At 43.2% G+C, this 24,050-nt stretch overlaps 1 protein-coding gene across 1 annotated transcript in view; it reads right to left on the bottom strand.

Moving 5' to 3' along the window:
• Positions 1-6,585: 6,585 nt before the first annotated feature.
• The window catches only part of AKAP4 (A-kinase anchoring protein 4), a 116,949-nt gene continuing 99,484 nt past the window's right edge, over positions 6,586-24,050 (bottom strand). The window contains exon 5 of the mRNA XM_029607478.1: positions 6,586-6,951. Within this exon, the coding sequence (XP_029463338.1) occupies positions 6,799-6,951 (153 nt within the window). The 3' untranslated portion in view covers positions 6,586-6,798. The remainder of the gene's footprint in view (positions 6,952-24,050) is intronic.

Here is a 24,050-nt window from a genome sequence, read left to right as displayed (position 1 = left end):
GCAAGTGCATCGTGTGGACACACAACATTAGCAGGTTTCTCCATCATGGCAAAGAGAAAGCCAGGCCTTGGAACTCTGGCGTATACATCTAACAGTACAAGACATTTGTCATTTAAGCAATCCTGTAATCTCCCCCACAGACCCTCCCCTCCCCCCACCCATGTCCCAGTCAGTTGATGGAAACAGAGCCTGAGAGTAAATAGAGAAAGAAGCATGCGTCTTACCTATGATCCAACTATCACCATAGAGGCCGTCCTCAAAATCGTCAAAGAGGCCCGATTGGCTAAGTATAAAAGAATCATGCGCAGATCCCAGGTACCTGACCACAACATCGAGGAAGAGCAGTCATGCGTCACAGAAAACTCGCACGTTGAGGGAGTGGAAGATCTTTCTATTGCGGAAGATCTCCCTGTTGCATGGTGGGATGATGGCTATGTGAGTGCAGTCGATAGCTCCCACTACACTGGGAAAGTGAGCAATGGCATAAAGCCTCTTGATATCCATCAAGCCCTGCCTGTCCTGAGGGAATGCTATGTAGCAATTAATGTGGTCAGTTATAGTTGTTATAACCTGGCCCAGCAGCATGAAAAAGTGCTCTGGGCCATTCCCCCAATGACCCATACTGTGTGGAAGGAGCTGGATGACAGGACATGCAGATTGGCCAATAGATTGGTGAGGCCAGGTTATGCGTAAGACCGTTAAGTGACCAAATCCAGATCCCTTCTTATTTCCGCATATAAGTCCAGGATAGCCTGCGAGCTGAGGCGATACTTTCCTACCACATATTCTTCTAGTATGCCCAGCAAAGAGGTTTGTGGAGGAAAGATGCACTCCCTGTATCTCCTCTACTGTGGCTGCCTGTGTGGGAAGTACTGTCGTGGGCCCCGACACCCTCCCCATGGGGCCAGTAGCTCAGGCTCTGCTGCAGGGACTTCCCTAGGAGGCTTTGGGACTTCCCTGGCCTGTTCTGATACTTGTGCTGGTTGTTCTTCTTCCAGTTGTTGGTTGCAGCGATCCTTCTCAAGCATCCAGTATTCTCTCACAAGTGCACTAGCCACAAACATTATGGGTCTAGGAGGGCAAGCCAAGTAGGGACAGGTGTTTTTATTGGCCCAGGAGGGCATGGTAGGTGTTTTTGCTAGTAGGCCCCATTTTAATGTGCGCGATAATAGCCTCGATCTGCACTAAAGGCTGTACACATACAATAAAAACCTTTACCCCTACTACCAAAACAAATATGTAAAGTTATTTCTGACATTAAATCCTGCGTTTTTCCTCAAGTTTTTAATGTCACTAATAAAAATATTGAAAAAGAACAAATGCTAATACTGAACACTGGGTTACCACATTGGTCATGTTATCTTCACCAGAATGGATTCCATTTACCAACAATTTGTGTCCTTCCTGCCTCTCAACCAGTTCATCACCCAGTTTAGAATTTTCTGGACTACTCCTATCCTGTCCAGCTTGCTTGCAGTCTACTTTATAGAACAGTGTCAAAAGCCTGACTGGATCTTCATGGGACTACATCTGATCTCCTACAATCTCTCAGATCTTGCTCAGTCTTCACGGACAAATTGAACAGAGTTGCAAGCACATTCTTGAACTCTTTCAGTTCCTTCGGATGTGCATCATGGCATCCCATGGCTTTATCCCCTCTCATTTGTGTACGTACTTCAAGAAACCTCCTCCTCTGTAATTTGGGTTGTAATCAGTTCACATTTATCAGTACCATTACCTACCTTAGGCCCGTTGCCTTCCCTTGCTTGTGTAAATACTGAGAAAAAGAACTTATTAAAGATTTCTGCTTTTTGATAGTCCTCTTTGGAAATTCCCCTGTCTCCCGTTATCTTACCTGTGCATTCTGTGGTTTCTCACTGCTCCTCTCTCTATTTAAGGAAGGTTTTATCTCTTTATCAATTGGGACATTTTCTCCTTCATTTTGATCTCCTAGCCTCACCTACTTTTTTCCGATAATTCTACCTGTGTTTTTCATATTTATATATACTAACCTCTGTTCTTACCATTTCTGCTATCGTGGTAGAAAACCATATTGGTCTCTTTCTTCTTTTTACTTTGATAACCTGCTTTGCACAGAGATTTGTTGCCTTTAGAACGATCCCTTTTATTAGGGAGATGTTTCCAGTCATTCCAGAGTCTGACTCCCTCCAAATGAAAACTGAGGAATTCCTCACCCCAGCGTTCATGCTGCCACCGGATGCGGGATTCTTGGCAACTGTAGCTATGGAGTGAGAGGCCCTATCGCCAGACGTTAATGCCACCTTAAGTCCTGGTGCGCCGACTACTCCTCTCCCTTCTTGGACAATATCTACAGGGGACTCCTTACCGCTCTCTGAGTTGAAGCTGAACTCTAGTTTGGTGTTTTTTTGGGAATGAGTCCCCTGTTGCTGCTGTGGCTTTCTCAGCTGGTAAGCTGGAAAACCCTTTGGTGTTAGCAGGGGGGGGGGTCTTGAGTTCCTACGGGTGCAGATGATCCCCTGGTTAGACCCTGAATGCTAACTTCGACGCTGGAGTAGAGTGGAGAGGAACTTGGAGAGGGTTCTCTCCCACAAAACAAAGGTTTGAAGAATGGCTTTTTTTTTCATCCTACATTGCAGAAGCTTTCTGTGATTACTTTAGATTCATTGTGGTCTTGGGAAAAAATCAGTTTCTTCCTTAGTTGATGTAACTTCTAGTTCCTTTTCCCATATTCAATCTTCTGAGACTGATCTCGCACTGTGGAAAACTTGAAGAGCTGGAAAAGCAAGTAGTTTCAGTTCAACAGGTCAAGGGACTTTGGTTCAATCTGAAATGTCACGGCTAAACGGTGAAAAGACACCCCACAAAGGAATATCCACAAGAAAGAAAGGGGGTTGTTAGAATGTTCAAAGTCCACAAATTTCAAGATTTGCAAAAATTTCCAATTTTATTTAAAGCAAAGGATGTGGACTTTGAACATTCTGACAACCACCTTTCTTTCTTGTGGATAGTCAATCTGAAATATTTCATTCAAATAAATTGGAAAATGTTGAGAACTCTTCTCTATTTAAATCTTAGGATTTTGAATTTTCCTGTTTTTGATTTGATCTCTCCCATGGATCTATTTTAGGAATACATCTTAGAGGTTTTTAAGGTACCTACTGAAGCTACTACTTCCATTGATAAAGCTTATTATATAAAGCATCAAGCAAATAGTAACCCTGATGATCAAGATCCAGATCCAAATCCAAATTTGAATTTAACAAAATTTCTGGAAACTTCAGTGGATATTTCAGTATCTAGACGTGAGAATTTGCTTGTTTCTTTTGTCTTCTCTCAGGACCATGACTTTGTTCTTAGAATGTTTTTCCTTTATATATCAGCTATCTTTTATGGTCAGCAAATCGGTATATCTGGATATTACTCGTGTAACCCAAGAGCGACGTAAAAAAATGTAGCTATGCATGATGAGGCTATTGCCGGGTGTAATTTTTATACTTTGTTATCCTTGTAAATCCATATTTTCCCATTTAGGATCTAGATTTATTATGACCCTGCTCATTTTAGATCTTATCTTGATGCTCATACCAGTTCTGTTTAGCTTCATTTGACTATTAGTCAGTTTGTGATTATGTTGAACTCTGTCCTATTTCTTCTATTTTTTGCTTTTTATTTGTATCACTCATTTTATCCTGAGCTCCCCCTTTATTTCTTTCAAATAATTGCGCTGGTAGGCTGATTTATATTACCTCTTTCGATTGTGCTTAATATTAATACTATGTAATTATGTTTAGCCAACACGTGTTTTTTTCAGTACAAGTTTATGCTTGTTTATTGTGAAGATTCTAAGGTACATATAAAAACAAAACTTTCCAGGCCTTTAGGCCTGATCCCTCAGTCTGCCACCCCCCCCCCCCCCCAAAAACAAAACATTTGAAGTACTTGGTACATGCAGGTTGGTGCCCAATTCCCCTACCCCCTACCCCTGTAACTCTCAAAATTAAAGGAAAAACAGACAAGTCCTAGTGACCTGAGGCTGGCACCCTCCCTCCATGATATTGAAATGAAAGTCACCAAGCCCACATCTCACCCTCCCCACTGCCTGGATTCCCCACCCCCCCGAAACCCAAGCTGGGAGTTGGTACTGTCTTACCTGTGCCCAGCCACTTCTAGTGTTGCTTTGACAGGAAAGCCGAAAGCATACGCTCACAGACTCTGGCAGCAACACTGTGAGCGCGCGGGAGTGGCCGGGAGCAGATAAGACAGCACCAGCTCCTAGTTGGGGTTTGGGAGAGTCCAGGTGAGTGGGAAGGGTGGAGCAGAGGTTGTGGGTGGGCGGGGCTTGCTGCTTTTCATTTCAATTTCAGATAGGGAGGGGGGACTGGCCTCAGGTCATTGGGGGCCTATGTCATTTTTTTTAATTTTGGGGGTTGGGGGATATGGTGTTAGACCAATATTTTTTTTTTAAAGCATTTTGGGGATGAGGGGTGGGAAGCTGGGTGATTGGGCCTGAAGCTCTGGAATTATTTTTCCAATTACCCAGCTCTGTTGCTATTCCGAATAGAGTCAGGGCAGAGTTAAACTTACCTGGATACCTTTAAACTTTTCCAGCTATGTTCAGAATGTATCAGTTAGGTTTAAAGTTATCCGGGTAACATTTATCCAGGTCATGTTAACTAGAAAACTTTAGGAGCGCATATTAAATGTGAAATTTGTCCTGCTGAATATCCGTCACAAGTTATCTGGCTGTGTTTCTCATTGTAAACTGCCTAGAACGGTTGAACTGATATAGGCAGAACATAAGAAGTTTAAAATAAATATGTAATGACCCACTGGGTTCATTACTAGCCGGGAAGATAGAGAGGTGGAGATAGTGGGAAGGCACCATTTGGTACAGCTCTTCCCTTCAAGGGTGCGGGGGATGGCCATTCCCCCTAGGAGGCAATAAAAGCAGCTCCCTGAGAGACTGGGAGGCAGTACAGTTTGGGTTTTGAAGTTAGAGGAGATGCAGGTTTCTCCCGTGTTTAGATTTTTGGGCCTACCACTGGGACTCAGGCAATTCTTGCTTGGTGTCCCTGCCAAAGGTCAGGGATCTGCCCTTCCCGTCCACTTACTGGTTGATTGGGTTGTTTTGGTCTTTGCGATTTTTTTTCTTGGTCAGAATCCTGCGAGACTCTTGGGTGTTGCCTGGAGAGAGATAATGGGGAAACCTCTCCCTGGGGAGCCCTGGATAGGGAAGACCTGCCCCCTCTGCAACCTCGTGAAGGACAGAGGAGTGCTGCAGAGGACTTCTGGTGTTTGGAATCAGTTTTTTGGGTAAAAGACTTTTTGGTTGGAGGAACTAGGAAGAATTCCTCCCCGGAGAAACAAACATCGAGAGCTGTGTGTTCTAGTATGGATCCCTTCCATTGTGGGATATGTAAGATTGAGAGAGATCAAAATAAACTGGAGAACTATGAGTAAGACCAAATTAATGGCTATTGAAGACACCCACTTGGGGTCTTTGCCCCTGGGGAGAGAGATTGGGACTCTGTGCAGAGAATGAATTATCCTTTTATTTTTTATTTTTTTTAAATATCAGGTTGAAGTTCTTGGAGGAGAAGTCCATTAATGGCTAATAATCAATTTTACTTAGGGAATAGCCACTGCTATTAATTACATCAATAGCATGGGATCTTCTTAGTGTTTGGGTAATTGCCAGGTTCTTGTGGCCTGGTTTGGCCTCTGTTGGAAACAGGATGCTGGGCTTGATGGACCCTTGGTCTGACCCAGTATGGCAATTTCTTATGTTCTTATGTTCTTATGAGACCCTGTCCACTTGAGAATCTCATTTTATCCATGCCCTGGAGGGTGAGTGAGTGTTTCACTTGCCCTGGTAGTAAGAGACCCTTGCACAGATAGAGGAAAGACTGTAAACTGAGAAGACCAGCTGTGGTGCTAAGGACTGTTTTGAACTGTGCCATTTACTCATCTGCTTCACTCTCAGTAAAGTTACTTTTGGACCCTCAGAGTCTCTGCCTGTTATTGACACCTGCAGCAGTAACAGCATTAAAAGTGTTATACCTCTCCCAGGGAAACGAGTTCCAAACACACCACTGTCACTATGGGCCCAGAAGGAATTGGTTTTCTTCCCCCCACCAACAAAGGATTCAAGCCCTGAGGAAAGAGACTGTGCAAGAGCTAGCCTGGGTGATCTAGCCCCAGGAGTACAAATTCTTTTATGGCCCCTGTGGTATATATATAGTAGCCACCCTAAACAGGGGCTACAAATAAATGCTAGCTGTTTCCTAAAGATTGACCCTACAATATTTCTTTGCCATAATGTGGGATATGATCCTTGGTTTCCCAACCCACTAGGCCACTCCATTCTTTTCCACTGACTCCAATGCCAAATCCATTTTTTTGGCAATCTAGTTGGAGTGGATTTTTTTTTTTCTCAACTGCTTCTTCACTTCCATAATGTCCTTATCACCAACGGCCCTATCATTGAAGATGGTAGAATAATGAGAGCTCAGGCTAGTTACTGGCAGCCAGCATACATGTAGGAAATCATATCAATCACCCACAGCGTTTATATGAAGTCTCCCAGTCACCCGAGGTTTGCTTTTGTGCCTTTCAGCTTTATTATTTCTGCTGTTTTGGTCACAGCAGTGCAAACGAGGAAGGGAAGCAGAGAAGAAGGTAACACGGCCACTACGGTTCTTTATCATCTACAGGTGAACTTCTACACATAAGCAAAGAGCAAGGACGGGACTTGGCGAGAATGGAGGATGCATGAGAGGTCAGGCACTACCGATGCAAGGGAGCCATCTGCCTGCGCTACAGGTTCTCAAGCAGCCAGTCGAGCACCGGCCTCGGGGTCACGTTCTGCTGTCTCAAGATTAGCTGGTTCATCCAGTACCTAAGAATTGCTTGAAGAAGAGTACCCACCTTAATCTCTTTCTCTGCAACTTTCTTCATTACCAGAGGAAGCTGTGAAAACAAAAAAACCAGTGGCATTCCATCAAGCAGAGGACTAGGTGCATGGTCTATACTCCTGTAGATCTAGAAGGGGGTGAACAATGCCAGCTACAAGTGGAAACATGTTCTTTTGTTTCCATGGTCACCTGCAGCTCTGGAACCCAAGCATGTTTTGCCTGGGGGTCCAACTCCAAGGACCACCAAACCGAATCGTCCCAAACCCCAGCTTTCTTTCTTTCTTTATTTATTTGTTGCGTTTTATATACCATCATTCGGGAGAGCCATCACAACGGTTTACAAAAATATACATTTTTTCTTAACAGTTGTGTAACAGAAAAAACAATGTGAACGTTATACATTTTCTTAGCAGTGGTGCAACAATAAAAAAACAATTTGAACAATATCAGAAATAAGCATATCAAGTCCAGAGAGCATTATTAGGTTGGAAGAGGAGGGTATGCAGTTCAGGGTGAAGAGAATGTATTAAGAGGTTAATAACTGAGAGTTGGAATGATCAGACGTCTGAGGGTCAGTGTAGAATTTGCGCAACATTAGTGTTTTTAGGTCCTTTTTGAATATTTTTAGGTCGTGTTGGGTTCTCAGGAATTTAGCATTGCCATCCTCTACTTTTGTATTCTAATTATTCATAAAAGTAAAGCTGTTTGTGTTTCCAGCCCTGGAACAGACTGCAAGAGGTCTCCGACCCAGCGGCCCTGCAGCCAGGCTGCCCTGGCCTTTTGCCATCTATTTTCTGTAAGCAGAACTGCTGTCTGCCTGGGCCGTAATAACATGGATTGTGGAAGATGACTAATGAAAATTGGTTTCCGTTTTCAAGATTTTAGATAACATTTTACTATACCATCCAATTTACTCAGAGAGATACTTTTGCTTACTAGTAATGTCATCAAATATGTATGTGCATTTGCACTTCAGAGACTAAGCTAAGTTTATCTACAGGTGAACAGGTGAAGTTTTCAATGGATTTACACTGAAGTGAGATGTAACAGTTCATGAAGACACCTAGGAAACAAAATGGCTCTCTTGTGGATGGTATATGAAAGTGTCATATAAAGTCCTGAAAACAAAGGATATATTTATTTACTGTGATTGCTTGGCTATGTTGCCCTTGCCTTCTAAAATGCTTGTGATTACATTCTCAGTAAATGGCAGTTTCCTTCAACAGAGTTTCATTCTATGATCCACATAACCAACGGTTTGGGTGCTGACCCACAGGCTGTTCACAAAGACCCGGGACCTACTGGGCACATGATTAGTAAAAGAACAAACTAAAAAGCAAGAAGGGTCCTTACTGGCTCCAGCTGGATTCCTCCTAGATACCCTCTCACCTGCTCACCTCTAGATACGAGATGTCAGGTCAGAAAATCAAGGCTTGATAAGCAGAGACAGATTTCGGTTTTTGCCACCTCCTGGCATTCCCTCCCCCCATGCAAAAAAAAACACAAACACCAAACCCTCTGCACAGCACAGGAGAGGATGGGCTGGATTAGGGCGCAGAGCAGCTTTTATTTGCTGGGCTCTGTCTGTTCCAGCATCAGCCCAGGCTCTCCCCTCCTGCTCTTTGCAGCTGTCTGGGAGGGGTGAGGGCTGAAGCAGGAAACACTGGGCTGTTATCTGTTGAGTGAGACTCAACTTGGCTTGGAGGCAAAAAAATCTTCAGCCAGTCTGTCACCCCCAGATTTTTACTGCCCTAGTCCTAGGCCTAGTGGCAGATCCAGACCTGATAATAAGGTAATGGGAAATGGTCAGTCAATTTGCTCCATGTCTTGACATTCCACTCCTTCTCTTTCTTGGGAAGACGTCTGCTAGTGCATCTCTGCTTTCTACTGTAGAACATATTCTTATTGATGTAGAACATATTCCTATTTACAAAAAAGAACTCAGAAAACACACAATTATGGTCAGGGCCAGTGCTAGCTTTTTTTGCTGCTCTGTACAAACAATTACCATGCTGCCTCCTCCTCATTCTGTTTTTTGAAGGCTTAAATTGTATTCTAGAGTCAATGCAAAGGTATTACGCATCCTAAGTGAACCTTACAGCTTTGTGCCCAGCCCTTACCCCACCATAGCCCTCCCACCATAGCCCTCTCCACACGCAAATAAAAATTGTGTTTATAATAAAAGATTTTACAAGAAAAAGGACACAAAGTAATCTTGAGATAAAAATATCACAACAGCATGTATAATTTATTTACATGCGCTGCTGTGGTGCCAGCCAGAAAACCTTGCAGAAAAGCCAAAAAGACATGGAACACATTTGGTATTAGGCCTATTGTAATGTGCGTTGAGCGTTTTTCTTGGCCTTCAGAAAGCCCTGAGAAAACTGAACTACAGTTACAATATAATAAATCTCCCATACCAAAACAGTACTAATTGCCAGCACTCAAACAGTTACAACCCTATCTATGAAAAGGTGACTCAGCAAACCCTAAAACAATACACCTCCTATTTGGAAAACAGATCAAACTAGGCTGCTATAGATCCTTACACAGAAACACTTTAGCAGAATACTTCCCCTCAGTCACATATGCAGAATGCAGACAAAGCCTCGCTAAATACAGAATACAGTGACCATAAAGTTTAAATAGAAAAGTTCAGACAAACTGAACTGGAAACTACAAGAAGCCAGACTCTGTAGTGTAATAATGGAAAAAACAGAATCATCAATCCTCAGAAAACATTAAACAATAATAAAATCAAGAAATATAAAACATCAATTATAATATTAATCATTTCAATACAAATATTTCAAAACAGCTGAGGAATACAGCATCTACTAATTAAACTCGTATTTTTTTTTTTATTTCCAAACATCAATAAGATATTTCAAAACAGCATATACAAAAACCAATACTGATTTAAAAAAAAAAAAAAAAGGCTTATTCTCCGTACCTGAGAATTTGACTTCCAGTCACCCTGAGATTGTCGTGCATTAATGGGAAGGGGAGCGAAGTGCACAAACTTTCTCCTCTCTCATGTACATATACATGTTCATCCTCACATATCCCTTTCTCTTACACACACACACACTCACTCTCTCACACACACACTCAGGGTAATGTTACGCGCCCTCACCTCTAGCCCAAAGCACCTTCAGCATAAGCTCCACCATCATGCAGTATCCCAGGAATATGGCTGAAATTCCTGTACTTCCTGAGCTTTTATTATAGTCCTTGCTGTTTGGAACATGCCTTGATGATATCACTTCCTCCCTACTATAAAGGAAGCTCAGAGCTATCATTTTCAATGCCTTTGTAACAGGTCTCCTGCTTGTCTTCAGCAGGGCTAGTTGCCAGTGTCTTCCTACCTGTTTCAGTCTGTTTCCCATAGTTTCTGCTCCTCTCCTGGTTTGTCTCTGTTTGTTTGGTCCTTGTCCCTCTCTCTCTCTTGGATGCCCTGTGTTGTCCCTCTTTAGATCTTCTCTTGGCTTGCCTTGACCCTGGACCAGACTTTGACTCTGCCTTGCTCTTGGACTGGACTTTTACTCTGCCTTGACCTTAGCTTGGCCTGAAATTCTGCTGGTTGCCAGAACCTGTGGGATCAACTCAAGGGGGAGGTGGTTGGCTAGGTAGAAGACCTTGGCCATGATGATTTAGTTGCTGCCTCTTAAAGCCTATTTTGTGTGTGTACAAAATAGGCTGTACCATCCTAATAGAAGTCGAAGACTCACTCCTCAGATGGCATGACAGATAAGATACAAATATGCCCATTCAATCCTGTTGAAAGCTTTATCTGCATCCAGAGAAATTAATAGATCCTCAACCTCAGATCCCTTCACTTGATGTAATAAGTCTAAAGGACATCTAATGTTGTCCACACCTTGCCTATCTTTTATAAAACAAGTTTGGTCTCTATGCATGTTCAGTCTGGGAAGCCAACATCTTGGCTAGGATAATTTAACAGGGAAATATGTCTACAAGAACTATATTTTACAGGATCTTCCGTTGTGAAGGATGTCCTCTTAAGGCCTTGCATTCTGTTGTGTAACAGGCCTCGAAGGTCTTGCATTCTGTTGGCAATGGGGCCGATATGGAGTGATCCCCGCTGGGGTTTTAGTGTGCCCTTGGGCCTCAGCCCAACCCCAGACGAGTACAGGACCAAATCGAGGGTTGACGACGTGTTCCACCATGGCTGACGGTCTTATCCTCTGCCAGGCCGGCAAGCTCCCATGGCCAACAACAGAAGATGTTGGAATGTGAATGGTCCTCCGATCATTCCGAGCCCTTTTGGACCTGCTGCATGGAACAGCATGGAGCAGCAGGCCTGGCCTGAGGTCGAGGGCAGAAGGGCCTTGACACGTAGACATGACAGCAGGATCGATGCAACGGCATCGCGGACGAAGACATTACAGCAGGGTCGATGCAACGGCATCGCAGACGAAGACTTGACACCACAGCTGATGCGAAGATATCACGGACCAGTGGTTGATGCGACGGCATCCCGGACCAGGGTCAATGCGAAGACATCAGGAACAAGACATGATACCAAGAATGATGCAACGGCATCCATGACGAGACGAGGAACTTGACAAAGTCCAGACGAGACGAGGAACTTGACAAAGTCCTTCCGCCCAGAAGCTGGGCGGAAGGACATTGGCACTGTCTCTCAGGGCGCCCTACTCAGCCTACCTGCAGGACTGAGTCGCGGACCACCCTGTCCCACTGCGCGCCCTACACAGCTCGAGGAGGCTGGTCACGGACCACGCTGGAGCGGGACAAGCGCAGGGAAGGATCCAGTCGAAGTAGAACTCCAACGACAGAGCCAATGTCGTCCGAAGCTCCACCAACGGCCTGCAGGACATGACGGCTCAAGAGCACAGGACACCAGTCCACCTGTAGGCTAGTCCACGCTCGGGCACACATCATCCGAGGGACCCCTGGCCTAACAGGTACCAGAAGGCTCAAGAGCGCTGAAGACGAAGACACAGGAGCAGGACATTAAGGAACCTGGAACATCAGGAAACAGAAGACCAAGATGAGACACCAGGACACCTGTACGGGGACCTCAGGCACGAACATGACTTGGCATGATGAGACGAAGCAACAAGAACTCCATGGAGAAGACAAGGAAGACCTGACGGAGCTCTGGCAGACAAGAGCCTCCAGAGTGAAGCAACTCCAGTGCAAGGCCAAGAATGAATGACGGAGCAGCCCTTTTATAGGGCTGGGCAGGAAGTCTACTCCCTAGGTGGGGCCAGCACACTTCCTGTGGCTGGCCCTTTAAATCCTGAAGAGAGGCGCGCGCCGGCACCTAAGGAAGCAGCAAGCAGGGCTGTGCAGGACCATGGACAGCGGCCTGCACAGCATCATCGCGTAGACGCAGAGCTGGGCCTGAGGAGTAGGTCCGAAGACGGCAGTGGCTCCAGCTGCTGCAGAAAGCCCCGGGGGCGGCTCCAGCTGCCGGATGAGACCGGGGCTTGCGGCCTAGCACCGCGAAGAAGATACTGATGTCAGCAGCGGCTCTATGCCGCGAAGATGGCCAGGAAAGTCCGTGGCTCCGGCCGCGTTGAAGAGGGCGAAGCAGGGCGGCCTCCGGGCTGCGGAAGGAACTTCAATCCGCGGCTCCAGCCGCACTGGGAGGTCTTAAGTCGGCAGCACCAGCCGCGTCGGGTGAAGAAAGCAGCGAGGGTGAGTGAGCCTGCTCGCGGGAAGACCCGCGGGCAACAGTTCATAACATCTTTCCACTTCTTAAATATAACCTAAATAGAGGCCAGCATAGAAGAGTGAGGAAGAGAACCACCTAACAAAACCCCATTATATAGAGCCATGAGCCTTGGCGCAAGGGAATCAGAAAATATCTTGTAAAACAACAAGAAGAAACCATCCTCCCCTGGACTCTTACCATTACTCAGGGTTCAAATCGCGGTCTGAACTCAATAATGGAAATAGGAACCTCAAGGCCCAAAAGGGTAGCACCTGGAATCATAGGAAGAATGAGTCCGTCTACAAAAGCATGAATCCCATCCTTACTAGCAGCAAATTCAGAGGCATACAAAGAGACATATTAAGCACTAAAAGCCTCACAAATTTCCCCATCACAGGAGGGAGCAACTGCAGATGCCTTAAGAGCAGAAATCACATTAGAAAGATTAGAAGTCTTCAGTTTGAGGGCTAGCAATTTGTTTCCTTTATCATGGCATAATTGTTTAACCTGCAAATGTTTTCCCCACCTTTATGAGTGATAATAGTAACATAGTAATGACGATAAAGACAAAATGGTCCATCCAGTCTGCCCAAAAATCTTCCCCTGGCAGCAATCGCTAATCCATGCAGGTTACCCCCATTGGTTCCATTAAGGATAGTAACTGCCGTTTTGTGTAGGTTGCCCCCTTGTGTTCCATTAAGGGTAGTAATTGCATTATGGGCAGGTTACCCCCATGCATTCCATTAAGAGTAGTAACTGCCATTCTGTGCAGGTAACCCACATGCGTTCCTTTAAGGTTAGTAACTGGTTACCCCATGCTTTCCGTTAAGGGTAGTAACTGCCGTTCCGTGCAGGTTACCCCCATGCAGAAATGTTATACCATCCCTTTCTTCAAGCCTTTATGGATCTGTTTGTCCCATGCCCTTTTGAATTCTTTAACTGTTCACCACCCCTTTTGGGAGGGCATTCCAGGCATCCACCACTCTCTCCATGAAGAAATATTTTGACATTGATTCTGAGTTGTCCCCTTTGGAGTTTTATTTCATGACACCCTAGTTCTGTTTCCTTTCCAACGGAAAAGATTTGAAGTTTGTGCATCATTAAAACCTTTCAGGTATCTGAAGGTCTGTATCATATCTCCCTGCAGTTTCTCTCTTCCAGGTGTATATATATATTCAGATCCTTCAGCATCTCTTCCTAAGTCTTCCAATGTAGACCCCCACACTATTTTGGTCCCCTTCTCTGGACTGCCTGCTTCCAGTCTCTATCTTTTTGAGAATAGCTGTGTCCATTCTTTTTGAGGATAGCTCTCTTATGGAAAACAGCCTTCTAAAGGTGAGTGGAATATTGTCTCATATTCAACAGCTTGGCCTTATTTAACTCAACTCTTGATCTTTCTTCTAATGCCCTGGCAGAACTAATTTTAGCTGAACTAAAAGCAATCAAGTTCTGCCTTATGATAACCTTCGTAGCCTCCCAAAGAACATCTCCAGATACATCACCGGTATCATTAAAATCAAAATATTCCTCAATGGCCAACTCCATAGCAGAATAGATTCACTCATCCCTTAAGAAACTGTCATCCAGTTTTCATCCTGTAGAAATCTGATCTCGGATATCCAAAACACTAAAGCACGATAGGTGTGTGAGCAGACAATTCAATAAGGCCAGGTTCCACCACTTTCAGCATACTGAGTTTTAACTTCTCAAAAAAAAAAATCAATTCTAGAATAAGAATTGTGAGGAGGAGAGTAAAAAAATATATATTTTTAGCTGGGTAAAAATATCTCCAAGGGTTCGCAAGTCCTGCCTCAAATAATTGTTCCAAAAGAAAAGTGGTTTGTTTTCTAAGGATGTCTCAGGTCCTTAAAAACCAGACCAGTTTTATCCAACTTGGGAGAAAAAAAATCATTAAAATCCCCACCTGCAAATATTCTACCCTTGGGAAAAGTGCCTGGCTAATAATATACCCAACCCCCCTTCTTATTCTTAGCTGAGGCAAAATAAGAAGAAGCAATACATTTGCTTTTATTATCTATGTGTCTCTTGTATAAATTAAATCAAATCCTTATTTCTTAATGCTTCTCTGAGTAACATACTACACTTGGTTGGTGAGTTCAACCCCTTCACCTTCAGCAAACAATTAAAAAAAAAAAAATCAAAACAATGCGACATGGCAAAAAATAACAAAAATGAACCTGTTGGTAAGAATGATCCCAAGGATGAGCCGAAAATAGAAAAGGTTAGGCATAACAAGAAAAACAAAACAAAATATAACATAGCAAATATAAGAGAGAAAGCACCCACCGCCTCCTAATACCCAGGGATACAAGACTGTTGTGCAGAACCTGCCATGCACCATCAGGCTGTAACCCAAAGTCAGGAAGAGGTAAGAAATCACCCTAACCCCTACCAACTCGTTCCATAGAAAGTATTGGAGCCACACCAATCTTTAGAGAGGAAAGAGAGGGCAAAGAGAAATCAATACAGGAAGAAAAAGATCAGGAAAATGATAGACACCCTCTTATTTTCCTCCCCTCCTCCCAGCCAACCACAGTTTACTCACATGAGGTTTAATAAAATAGAATATATGCCATTTACGCATGTGTGGGTAAAAATCAGCACGTACACAACTCTTTGAAAATTTAACCTTTCTGTTTGTACACGAGGCAATGGAAGGTGAGAAGACTTGTCAAAAGTCACAAGGAGAAGTAGGATTTGAACCCTGGCTTCCCTGCGTCTCAGCCACTGCACTTGTAAGTGTGCCACTGCTATTTTCTGTTGTAACTGCCCCTTTGTGCAAGTTACCCCTCCACCCCCCCAGTCTACCACTTCTAGTTTGATTTGTAACTGCTGCTCCGTTGAGGGTTATTCCCAGTGTACTTCATTTCCATTCTCTTGCCATTATGGGAATATTTGTTTTTATGGAAAACATGGTGGATGCCTGAATGCCCTTCCAGAGAAGGTGATGGAGACAAAAATGGTAACAGAATTAAAAAATGCATGAGATAAATACAGAGGGCCCATAAGGGGAAGAGGAAGGAAATGGAAGTAGAGTGGTTTGACCTGCCCAGGGTGGCAGTTACAACCCAAAAATGTCAGTGGTTTAACTTCATCAGGGCTCAAAGAAAACATGGAGAGGCCAACAGTGTGATGGGTTTGGCTATGCTTGGGACAGATATGAGAGAAGGGTTGAGTGATTGAGTGGAAGACCCAAGGGGGCAGTACGCGTTAGGTCACGCTTGGGAATTTTATATGCATATCTACCAAGCAAGGATGAATCCCAACTAAGCAGACTGGATGGGCTATTTTAGTTTTTATCTGCCATCATTTACTATGTTACTAACCACTTAAGTATGTAAGTTAAGAACTATTTAAACCATATTGAATCTAGGTCAAGGTATCGAGCACATATTTTCCAAAAGGTATCACATGATGCTCCAGCAATTGAGCTGTAGAAAGAAAACTGTAGAACTAGTGAGATGGACAGTGAAACGCTAAGAGAAATTAGGGAAGCTAACCAAATTGGTAGTGCGGTAATAATGGGAGACTTCAATTACCCCAATATTGACTGGGTAAATGTATCATCGGGACACGCTAGAGAGATAACATTCCTGGATGGAATAAATGATAGCTTTATGGAGCAATTGGTCAGGAACCGACAAGAGACGGAGCAATTTTAGATCTAATTCTCAGTGGAGCACAGGACTTGGTGAGAGAGGTAACAGTGGTGGGGCCGCTTGGCAATAGTGATCATAATATGATCAAATTTGATTTAATGACTGGAAGAGGAACAGTGTGCAAATCCAAGGCTCTCGTGCTAAACTTTCAAAAGGGAAACTTTGATAAAATGAGAAAAATTGTTAGAAAAAAACTGAAAGGAGCAGCTACAAAAGTAAAAAATGTCCAAGAGGCGTGGTCATTGTTAAAAAAATACCATTCTAGAAGCACAGTCCAGATGTATTCCACACATTAAGAAAGGTGCAAAGAAGGTAAAACGATTACCGGCATGGTTAAAAGAGAAGGTGAAAGAAGCAATTTTAGCCAAAAGATCTTCATTCAAAAATTGGAAGAAGGATCCAACAGAAGAAAATAGGATAAAGCATAAACGTTGGCAAGTTAAATGTAAGACATTGATAAGACAAGCTAAGAGAGAATTTGAAAAGAAGTTGGCTGTAGAGGCAAAAACTCACAGTAAAATCTTTTTTAAATATATCCGAAGCAGAAAGCCTGTGAGGGAGTCAGTTGGACCGTTAGATGATCGAGGGGTTAAAGGGGCACTTAGAGAAGATAAGGTCATCGCGAAAGATTAAATGATTTCTTTGCTTCGGTGTTTACTGAAGAGGATGTTGGGGAGGTACCCATAATGGAGAAGGTTTTCATGGGTAATGATTCAGATGGACTGAATCAAATCACAGTAAACCTAGAAGATGTGGTAGGCCTGAATGACAAACTGAAGAGTAGTAAATCACCTGGACCGGATGGTATACACCCCAGAGTTCTGAAGGAACTAAAAAATGAAATTTCAGACCTATTAGTAAAAATTTGTAACCTATCATTAAAATCATCCATTGTACCTGAAGACTGGAGGATAGCAAATGTAACCCCAATATTTAAAAAGGGCTCTAGGGGTGATCCGGGAAACTACAGACTGGTTAGACTGACTTCAGTGCCAGGAAAAATAGTGGAAAGTGTTCTAAACATCAAAATCACAGAACATATAGAAAGACATGGTTTAATGGAACAAAGTCAGCATGGCTTTACCCAGGGCAAGTCTTGCCTCACAAATCTGCTTCACTTTTTTGAAGGAGTTAATAAACATGTGGATAAAGGTGAACCGGTAGATGTAGTATACTTGGATTTTCAGAAGGCGTTTGACAAAGTTCCTTATGAGAGGCTTCTAGGAAAAGTAAAAAGTCATGGGATAGGTGGCAATGTCCTTTCGTGGATTGCAAACTGGCTAAAAGACAGGAAACAGAGAGTAGGATTAAATGGACAATTTTCTCAGTGGAAGGGAGTGGACAGTGGAGTGCCTCAGGGATCTGTATTGGGACCCTTACTTTTCAATATATTTATAAATGATCTGGAAAGAAATACGACAAATGAGATAATCAAATCTGCAGATGACACAAAACTGTTCAGAGTAGTTAAATCACAAGCAGATTGTGATAAATTGCAGGAAGAACTTGTGAGACTGGAAAATTGGGCATCCAAATGGCAGATGAAATTTAATGTGGATAAGTGCAAGGTAATCATATAGGGAAAAATAACCCATGCTATAATTACACAATATTGGGTTCCATATTAGGTGCTACAACCCAAGAAAGAGATCTAGGTGTCATAGTGGATAACACATTGAAATCGTCGGTTCAGTGTGCTGCGGCAGTCAAAAAAGCAAACAGAATGTTGGGAATTATTAGAAAGGGAATGGTGAATAAAATGGAAAATGTCATAATGCCTCTGTATCGCTCCATGGTGAGACCACACCTTGAATACTGTGTACAATTCTGGTCGCCGCATCTCAAAAAAGATATAATTGCGATGGAGAAGGTTCAGAAAAGGGCTACCAAAATGATAAGGGGAATGGAACAGCTTCCCTATGAGGAAAAACTAAAGAGGTTAGGACTGTTCAGCTTGGAGAAGAGACGGCTGAGGGGGGGTATGATAGAGATGTTTAAAATTATGAGAGGTCTAGAACAGGTAGATGTGAGCTGGTTATTTACTCTTTCGGATAGTAGAAAGACTAGGGGGCACTCCATGAAGTTAGCATGGGGCACATTTAAAACTAATCGGAACATAAGAACATAAGAAATTGCCATGCTGGGTCAGACCAAGGGTCCATCAAGCCCAGCATCCTGTTTCTAACAGAGGCCAAACCAGGCCACAAGAACCTGGCAATTACTCAAACACTAAGAAGTTCCCATGCTACTGATGCAATTAATAGCAGTGGCTGCTCCCTAAGTAAACTTGATTAATAGCCATTAATGGACTTCTCCTCCAAGAACTTATCCAAACCTTTTTTGAACCCAGCTACACTAACTGCACTAGCAACATCCTCTGGCAACAAATTCCAGAGCTTTATTGTGCGTTGAGTGAAAAAGAATTTTCTCCGATTAGTCTTAAATGTGCTACTTGCTAACTTCATGGAATGCCCCCTAGTCCTTCTATTATTCGTAAGTGTAAATAACTGAGTCACATTTACTCGTTCAAGACCTCTCATGATCTTAAAGAACTCTATCATATCCCCCCTCAGCCATCTCTTCTCCAAGCTGAACAGCCCTAACCTCTTCAGCCTTTCCTCATAGGGGAGCTGTTCCATCCCCTTTATCATTTTTGCTGCCCTTTTCTGTACTTTCTCCATCACAACTATATCTTTTTTGAGATGCGGCGACCAGAATTATACACAGTATTCCAGGTGTGATCTCACCATGGAGCGATATAGAGGCATTATGACATTTTCCATTTTATTAACCATTCCCTTCCTAATAATTCCTAACATTCTGTTTGCTTTTTTGACTGCTGCAGCACACTGAGCCAACAATTTTAAAGTATTATCCACTATGATGCCTAGATCTTTTTCCTATGTGGTAGCTCCTAATATGGAACCTAACATTGTGTAACTACAGCAAGGGTTATTTTTCCCTATATGCAACACCTTCCACTTGTCCACATTAAATTTCATCTGCCATTTGGATGCCCAATCTTCCAATCTTGCAAGGTCCTTCTGTAATGTATCACAATCCGCTTGTGATTTAACTACTCTGAATAATTTTATGTCATCCGCAAATTTGATAACCTCACTCGTCGTATTCTTTTTCCAGATCATTTATATATATATATATATATATATATATATATATTGAAAAGTACCGGTCCAAGTACAGATCCCTGAGGCACTCTACTGTTTACCATTTTCCACTGAGAAAATTGACCATTTAACCCTACTCTCTGTTTCCTGTCTTTTAACCAGTTTATAATCCATGAAAGGACATCGCCTCCTATCCCATGACTTTTTAGTTTTCGTAGAAGCCTCTCATGAGGGACTTTGTCAAACGCCTTCTGAAAAATCCAAATACACTACATCTACTGGTTCACCTTTATCCACATGTTTATTAACCCCTTCCAAAAAATGAAGCAGATTTGTTATGCAAGACTTCCCTTGGGTAAATCCATGTTGACTGTGTTCCATTAAACCATATCTTTCTATATGCTCTACAATTTTGATCTTGAGAATAGTTTCCACTATTTTTCCCAGCACTGAAGTCAGACTCACTGGTCTATAGTTACCCGGATCGCCCCGGAGCCTTTTTTTTTTAAATATTGGGGTTATAGTTGGGGGTTACAGTGAAAGTTCTTTTTTACTCAACGCACAATTAAATTCTGGAATTTGTTGCCAAAGGATGTGGTTAGTGCAGTTAGTATAGCTGTGTTTAAAAAAGGATTGGATATGTTCTTGGAGGAGAAGTCCATTACCTGCTATTAAGTTCACTTAGAGAATAGCCACTGCCATTAGCAATGGTTACATGGAATAGACTTAGTTTTTGGGTACTTGCCAGGTTCTTATTTCCTGGATTGGCCATTGTTGGAAACAGGATGCTGGGCTTGATGGACCCTTGGTCTGACCCAGTATGGCATGTTCTTATGTTCTTAGTGGCCATGATATGAAATTCCCAGATGGATGACTAAGAACCAACATGAGAAAATAGTTCTTCACAGAGGGTGGTGGATGCCTGGAATGCCCTCCTGAAAGAGCTGGAGAAGACGAAAATGATAATGGAATTCAAAAGGGCATGAAATAACCACTACAAATTCCTAGAGGTTAGAAGATAGAAATGAAGAAATAGTGTAACCTATATTAATTTTAGGTATAACGTTTCTGCTTGGGATAACCTGCACAGAGTGGCAGTTGCTACCCTTAACAGAATGCAGGGGGTAATGTGCATGGAGCGGCAGTTACTACCTTTAACAGAAAGTATGGGGGCAACCTGCATGGAGCGGCAGTTACTACCCTTAACAGAAAGTATGGGGGTAGCCTGCATGGAGCGGCAGTTACTACCTTTAACAGAAGTTATGGGGGTAGCCTGTATGGAGTGGCAGTTACTATCCTTAACAGAAGGCAAGGGGGTAACCCGCACGGAGTGGCGATTGCTTCCCTTAACAGAAGGCAAGGGGGTAACCCGCACAGAGTGGCGGTTGCTTCCCTTAACAGAAGGCAAGGGGGTAACCCGCACGGAGTTGCTACCACAAGCAACTTGCTGATCAGTTTGGATGGATCATTTGGTCTTTTTCTGCCAACATTTACTATGTTACTATGGCCAGCCACCACAGGCCAGTAAAACCCAATCACTGGTACAGAGGGTGGCATCTGTGGAGGGCTATCAGAGACCCTTCTTTCAACCATATGCTTCTAGATTGTTTTCTATTTGTAAAGCATGTTATTGTTGCATTTATTATTAAATTGATATTGTGATATTTTTCCACTGACTACGTATACTATTTTCTTGTATTCATTTCCCAATAAATCTGTATGGTAAATGCATTATGGCCTCAATAACTAAGTCCTTGTAGAATTATGTCTCACTTATTTTGTTTCCTGATCACTTATGTTCAGGTAAAAATCAGGAAAATCTATTCAGGAATGAAAGAAAAGGCTGAATGAAAAAAGAGGGGGATCTGAATGATTTTGCTTATGGTAACTGCCATAAGATAAATGCTAGGACTTGCGCTTCATGTTTCACTGCAGAGACGTTCAAGAGCAGCAGCGGGTGAGGATATTTTATCTCTTGCTCTGTCCTGTTTCTTTCGTGTGTGATTTTGCTCATCTCTTTACGTGTGCGCAAATCCCCGTGGCTGATCGCCTTTGCTTTTAATTAATATAACAGACTCTTGGAAATTATGTTGGAATTCTCTGGAATGCCAGGAAAGCCAAGAAAGTACTTAAGGACCCTATTGCACAATCATGTCATGCCCCCGGAGTGCTATGACGACATTTTCTTTACCTCATCACCCAAAATTGATCAGGAATGAGAACAAATTGAACCAGCTGTTGATAATCATTGCACTGGCTATATCTGGAAGGCCTTCAATGGTTAGAAACTCTGGGGTAGATTTTCAAACATAGCCATTTAAGTAAGTTAGCCGGATAAGACTTATCCGGCTAACTTACAAGGGATATGCAGCAGCACGGATATGCTGCTGAATATCCCCAAAGAAACTGCTTAGCTGGATAAGTCTTATCCAGCTAACTTCAGATCTACCTTATTAGGTTAACTTAACCAGATAAGTTTGAATATCGTTACTTATGCAGCTAAGTTAACCAGATAAGTAGCTCCTCCCTGGAACACCCATATCCCGCCCAACACTTACCTGGCTGACTACTTAGCCGGAAAAGTACTTATCCAGCTAAGTAGCGCTGAATATCGGCCTCCCTATTGTCATATGGATTCAGTTCTTCTTCCCTATCCCATGGTCATATTAAATAGTCTGTGACTCTGTAAACATACAGTATACATAGAGAGCTACACAGAAAGATATAGATAGACAAACAGTGTGCATGTACGTTAAGAAATATTTAAAGCACATTAAATCTAGGTCAGGGTGTCATTCACATATTTTCCCAAAAGCTGTCACATGGTGCAGCAGTAATCTGAGCCCTGGCATTCTCTGCTGATGCAGGGGGCACCGGAGATGCAGCGTAGACTGTAGCATTCTGTGCTAAATTATACACTAGAGATGAGCCAAGCCCTGGGATTGTTTGTTTCCAAAACCAAAATGCTCATGTTCTGGTTTTGGTCTTGGGTTTCTGAAACCTTGATTGCTCTTGGTTTTGAATTAGGTTTAAATAACTAAAGGAAAATTTCAGAGCTTGTCTTCTACTCGTTAATAGCTTTTCATCTCCTCCTCCCCCCTTTTAGCGTTATTAGCAGACGGGAACGTGGAACCAAATAGTATAACGGTGTTTTGTTTTCTTAGGACATCTTGCGCTTTGAAATGTACCACTGTTCAGGCCGGCACAGAAAAACACTGTCATATACCAAGTTTAAACACATGCACATCTACTATACAATAATTTAAGACTTTCAAGAGGCATTTAATCCACACTTTCGGGAAACTGTGTGGGTGATGGGGGGGCCGAGAAAAGTGACAGCATGTGGCAAAGCTTCTCTGCCTCCCTCTCACAGGAAAAAATATGGGAAATCTACTACTTACTCATTAACAGAGGAGGCTAGTGCCACGTGTCGCTTATTAGACATGTAAACACGTGTAATTTTAAAAACAATTTAATGGGCAGGCCCGGTGAATAGGCAGCAATGCTGCACACCCTTGGGCTTGATTCCCAGGCTGAGTGTTTGCTTCCCCTGGGGCCAGGGCTGGAAATGTTATGGCGGAAGCGCTCACAGATCTGGGGGAAAGGAGTCTTAACCATGGCTCAAAAGTAACACAGAGCTGGTCAGAACCAGGATGTACACGTAGCAGTCTCCAGAGAGAATCACGGTCCGTGGCTCCCCAGCCAAGGAAAACCACGGTAAGGCTGGGCTATGGAAGATTATTTTACAAGAAAAGGGGATGAAGGTCCACGGTGCAGGAGCCTAATCTAGACCAGTTCTGACTGAGCTGGAAGCTCAAAGGAACAGAGAGAAACTGCCAGGGGAAAGAAAAAAAATGAATACAAAAATCCCCAGGATTGGCTCAGTGGCAGTGCTGGGTTTCGCTCCCAGCTCACTTCCACTCCCTAGGTCAGCCAGAACTGGGGCAATACTGTGGGGATGCTGATAAGGAGACACTTAGTGGCCAGTTTTAGGATTCCTGATTTCCAGAAGGAGCCAGTGTGCGTGGCCTGCCACCGAGGACTGTCACTGCGACGGCTGGATACAAAGCGGGGGGCAAAATCCCTGGCCAGCTGTGACTGAAAGCTCATGGTGCCAGATCACAGGCCTGGTTCTGGTTGAGCTGGAAGCCCAAAGAAGGAGAAGGAAACTGCCAGGTCCTAAAGATAAATAAAAAACGTAGATGCAATATATAATTTAAAATATTCAAACGTCACTATGCAATATTTAACTTGAAAATAAATGTTTTCACCCTGTGTCCTGTTTTTTTCCTCAACTCTCCTGCTTCCATCCATCTGATCCCTCTTCTTTTTCTCTTCGCTGCCTCTGTTATCTTTTCACTTTTTTCTCTCCTCACATCTTTTACCTTTCACTCTCATTCTTCCATCCCCCTTTCCCCTCCTCTTTGTCTCTCACTGCTGCTCATCCCATCTTTTCATTTGCCTCTTTTTCCCTCCTACCCTTCTCCTCGCCCTAAGCTTTTCCTTTCCCCTCCTCTCAGCACATCCCACTTCCTTCCAGCCCTCCATATCCCCTTGCATCCCCCTTTTCTCTCCTCCCCTCATCCAGTGTGCTCTCTTCCCTTCCTGCTGTTATCTCTCTCTCTTCTCCTCCCTCCTGCAC

Source organism: Rhinatrema bivittatum, chromosome 6 (genome assembly GCF_901001135.1).
Source record: "Rhinatrema bivittatum chromosome 6, aRhiBiv1.1, whole genome shotgun sequence".
Lineage (NCBI taxonomy): Eukaryota > Metazoa > Chordata > Amphibia > Gymnophiona > Rhinatrematidae > Rhinatrema > Rhinatrema bivittatum.
Note: the sequence above shows the minus strand (reverse complement) of the source record. Positions and strands in the feature narration are given on the sequence as shown.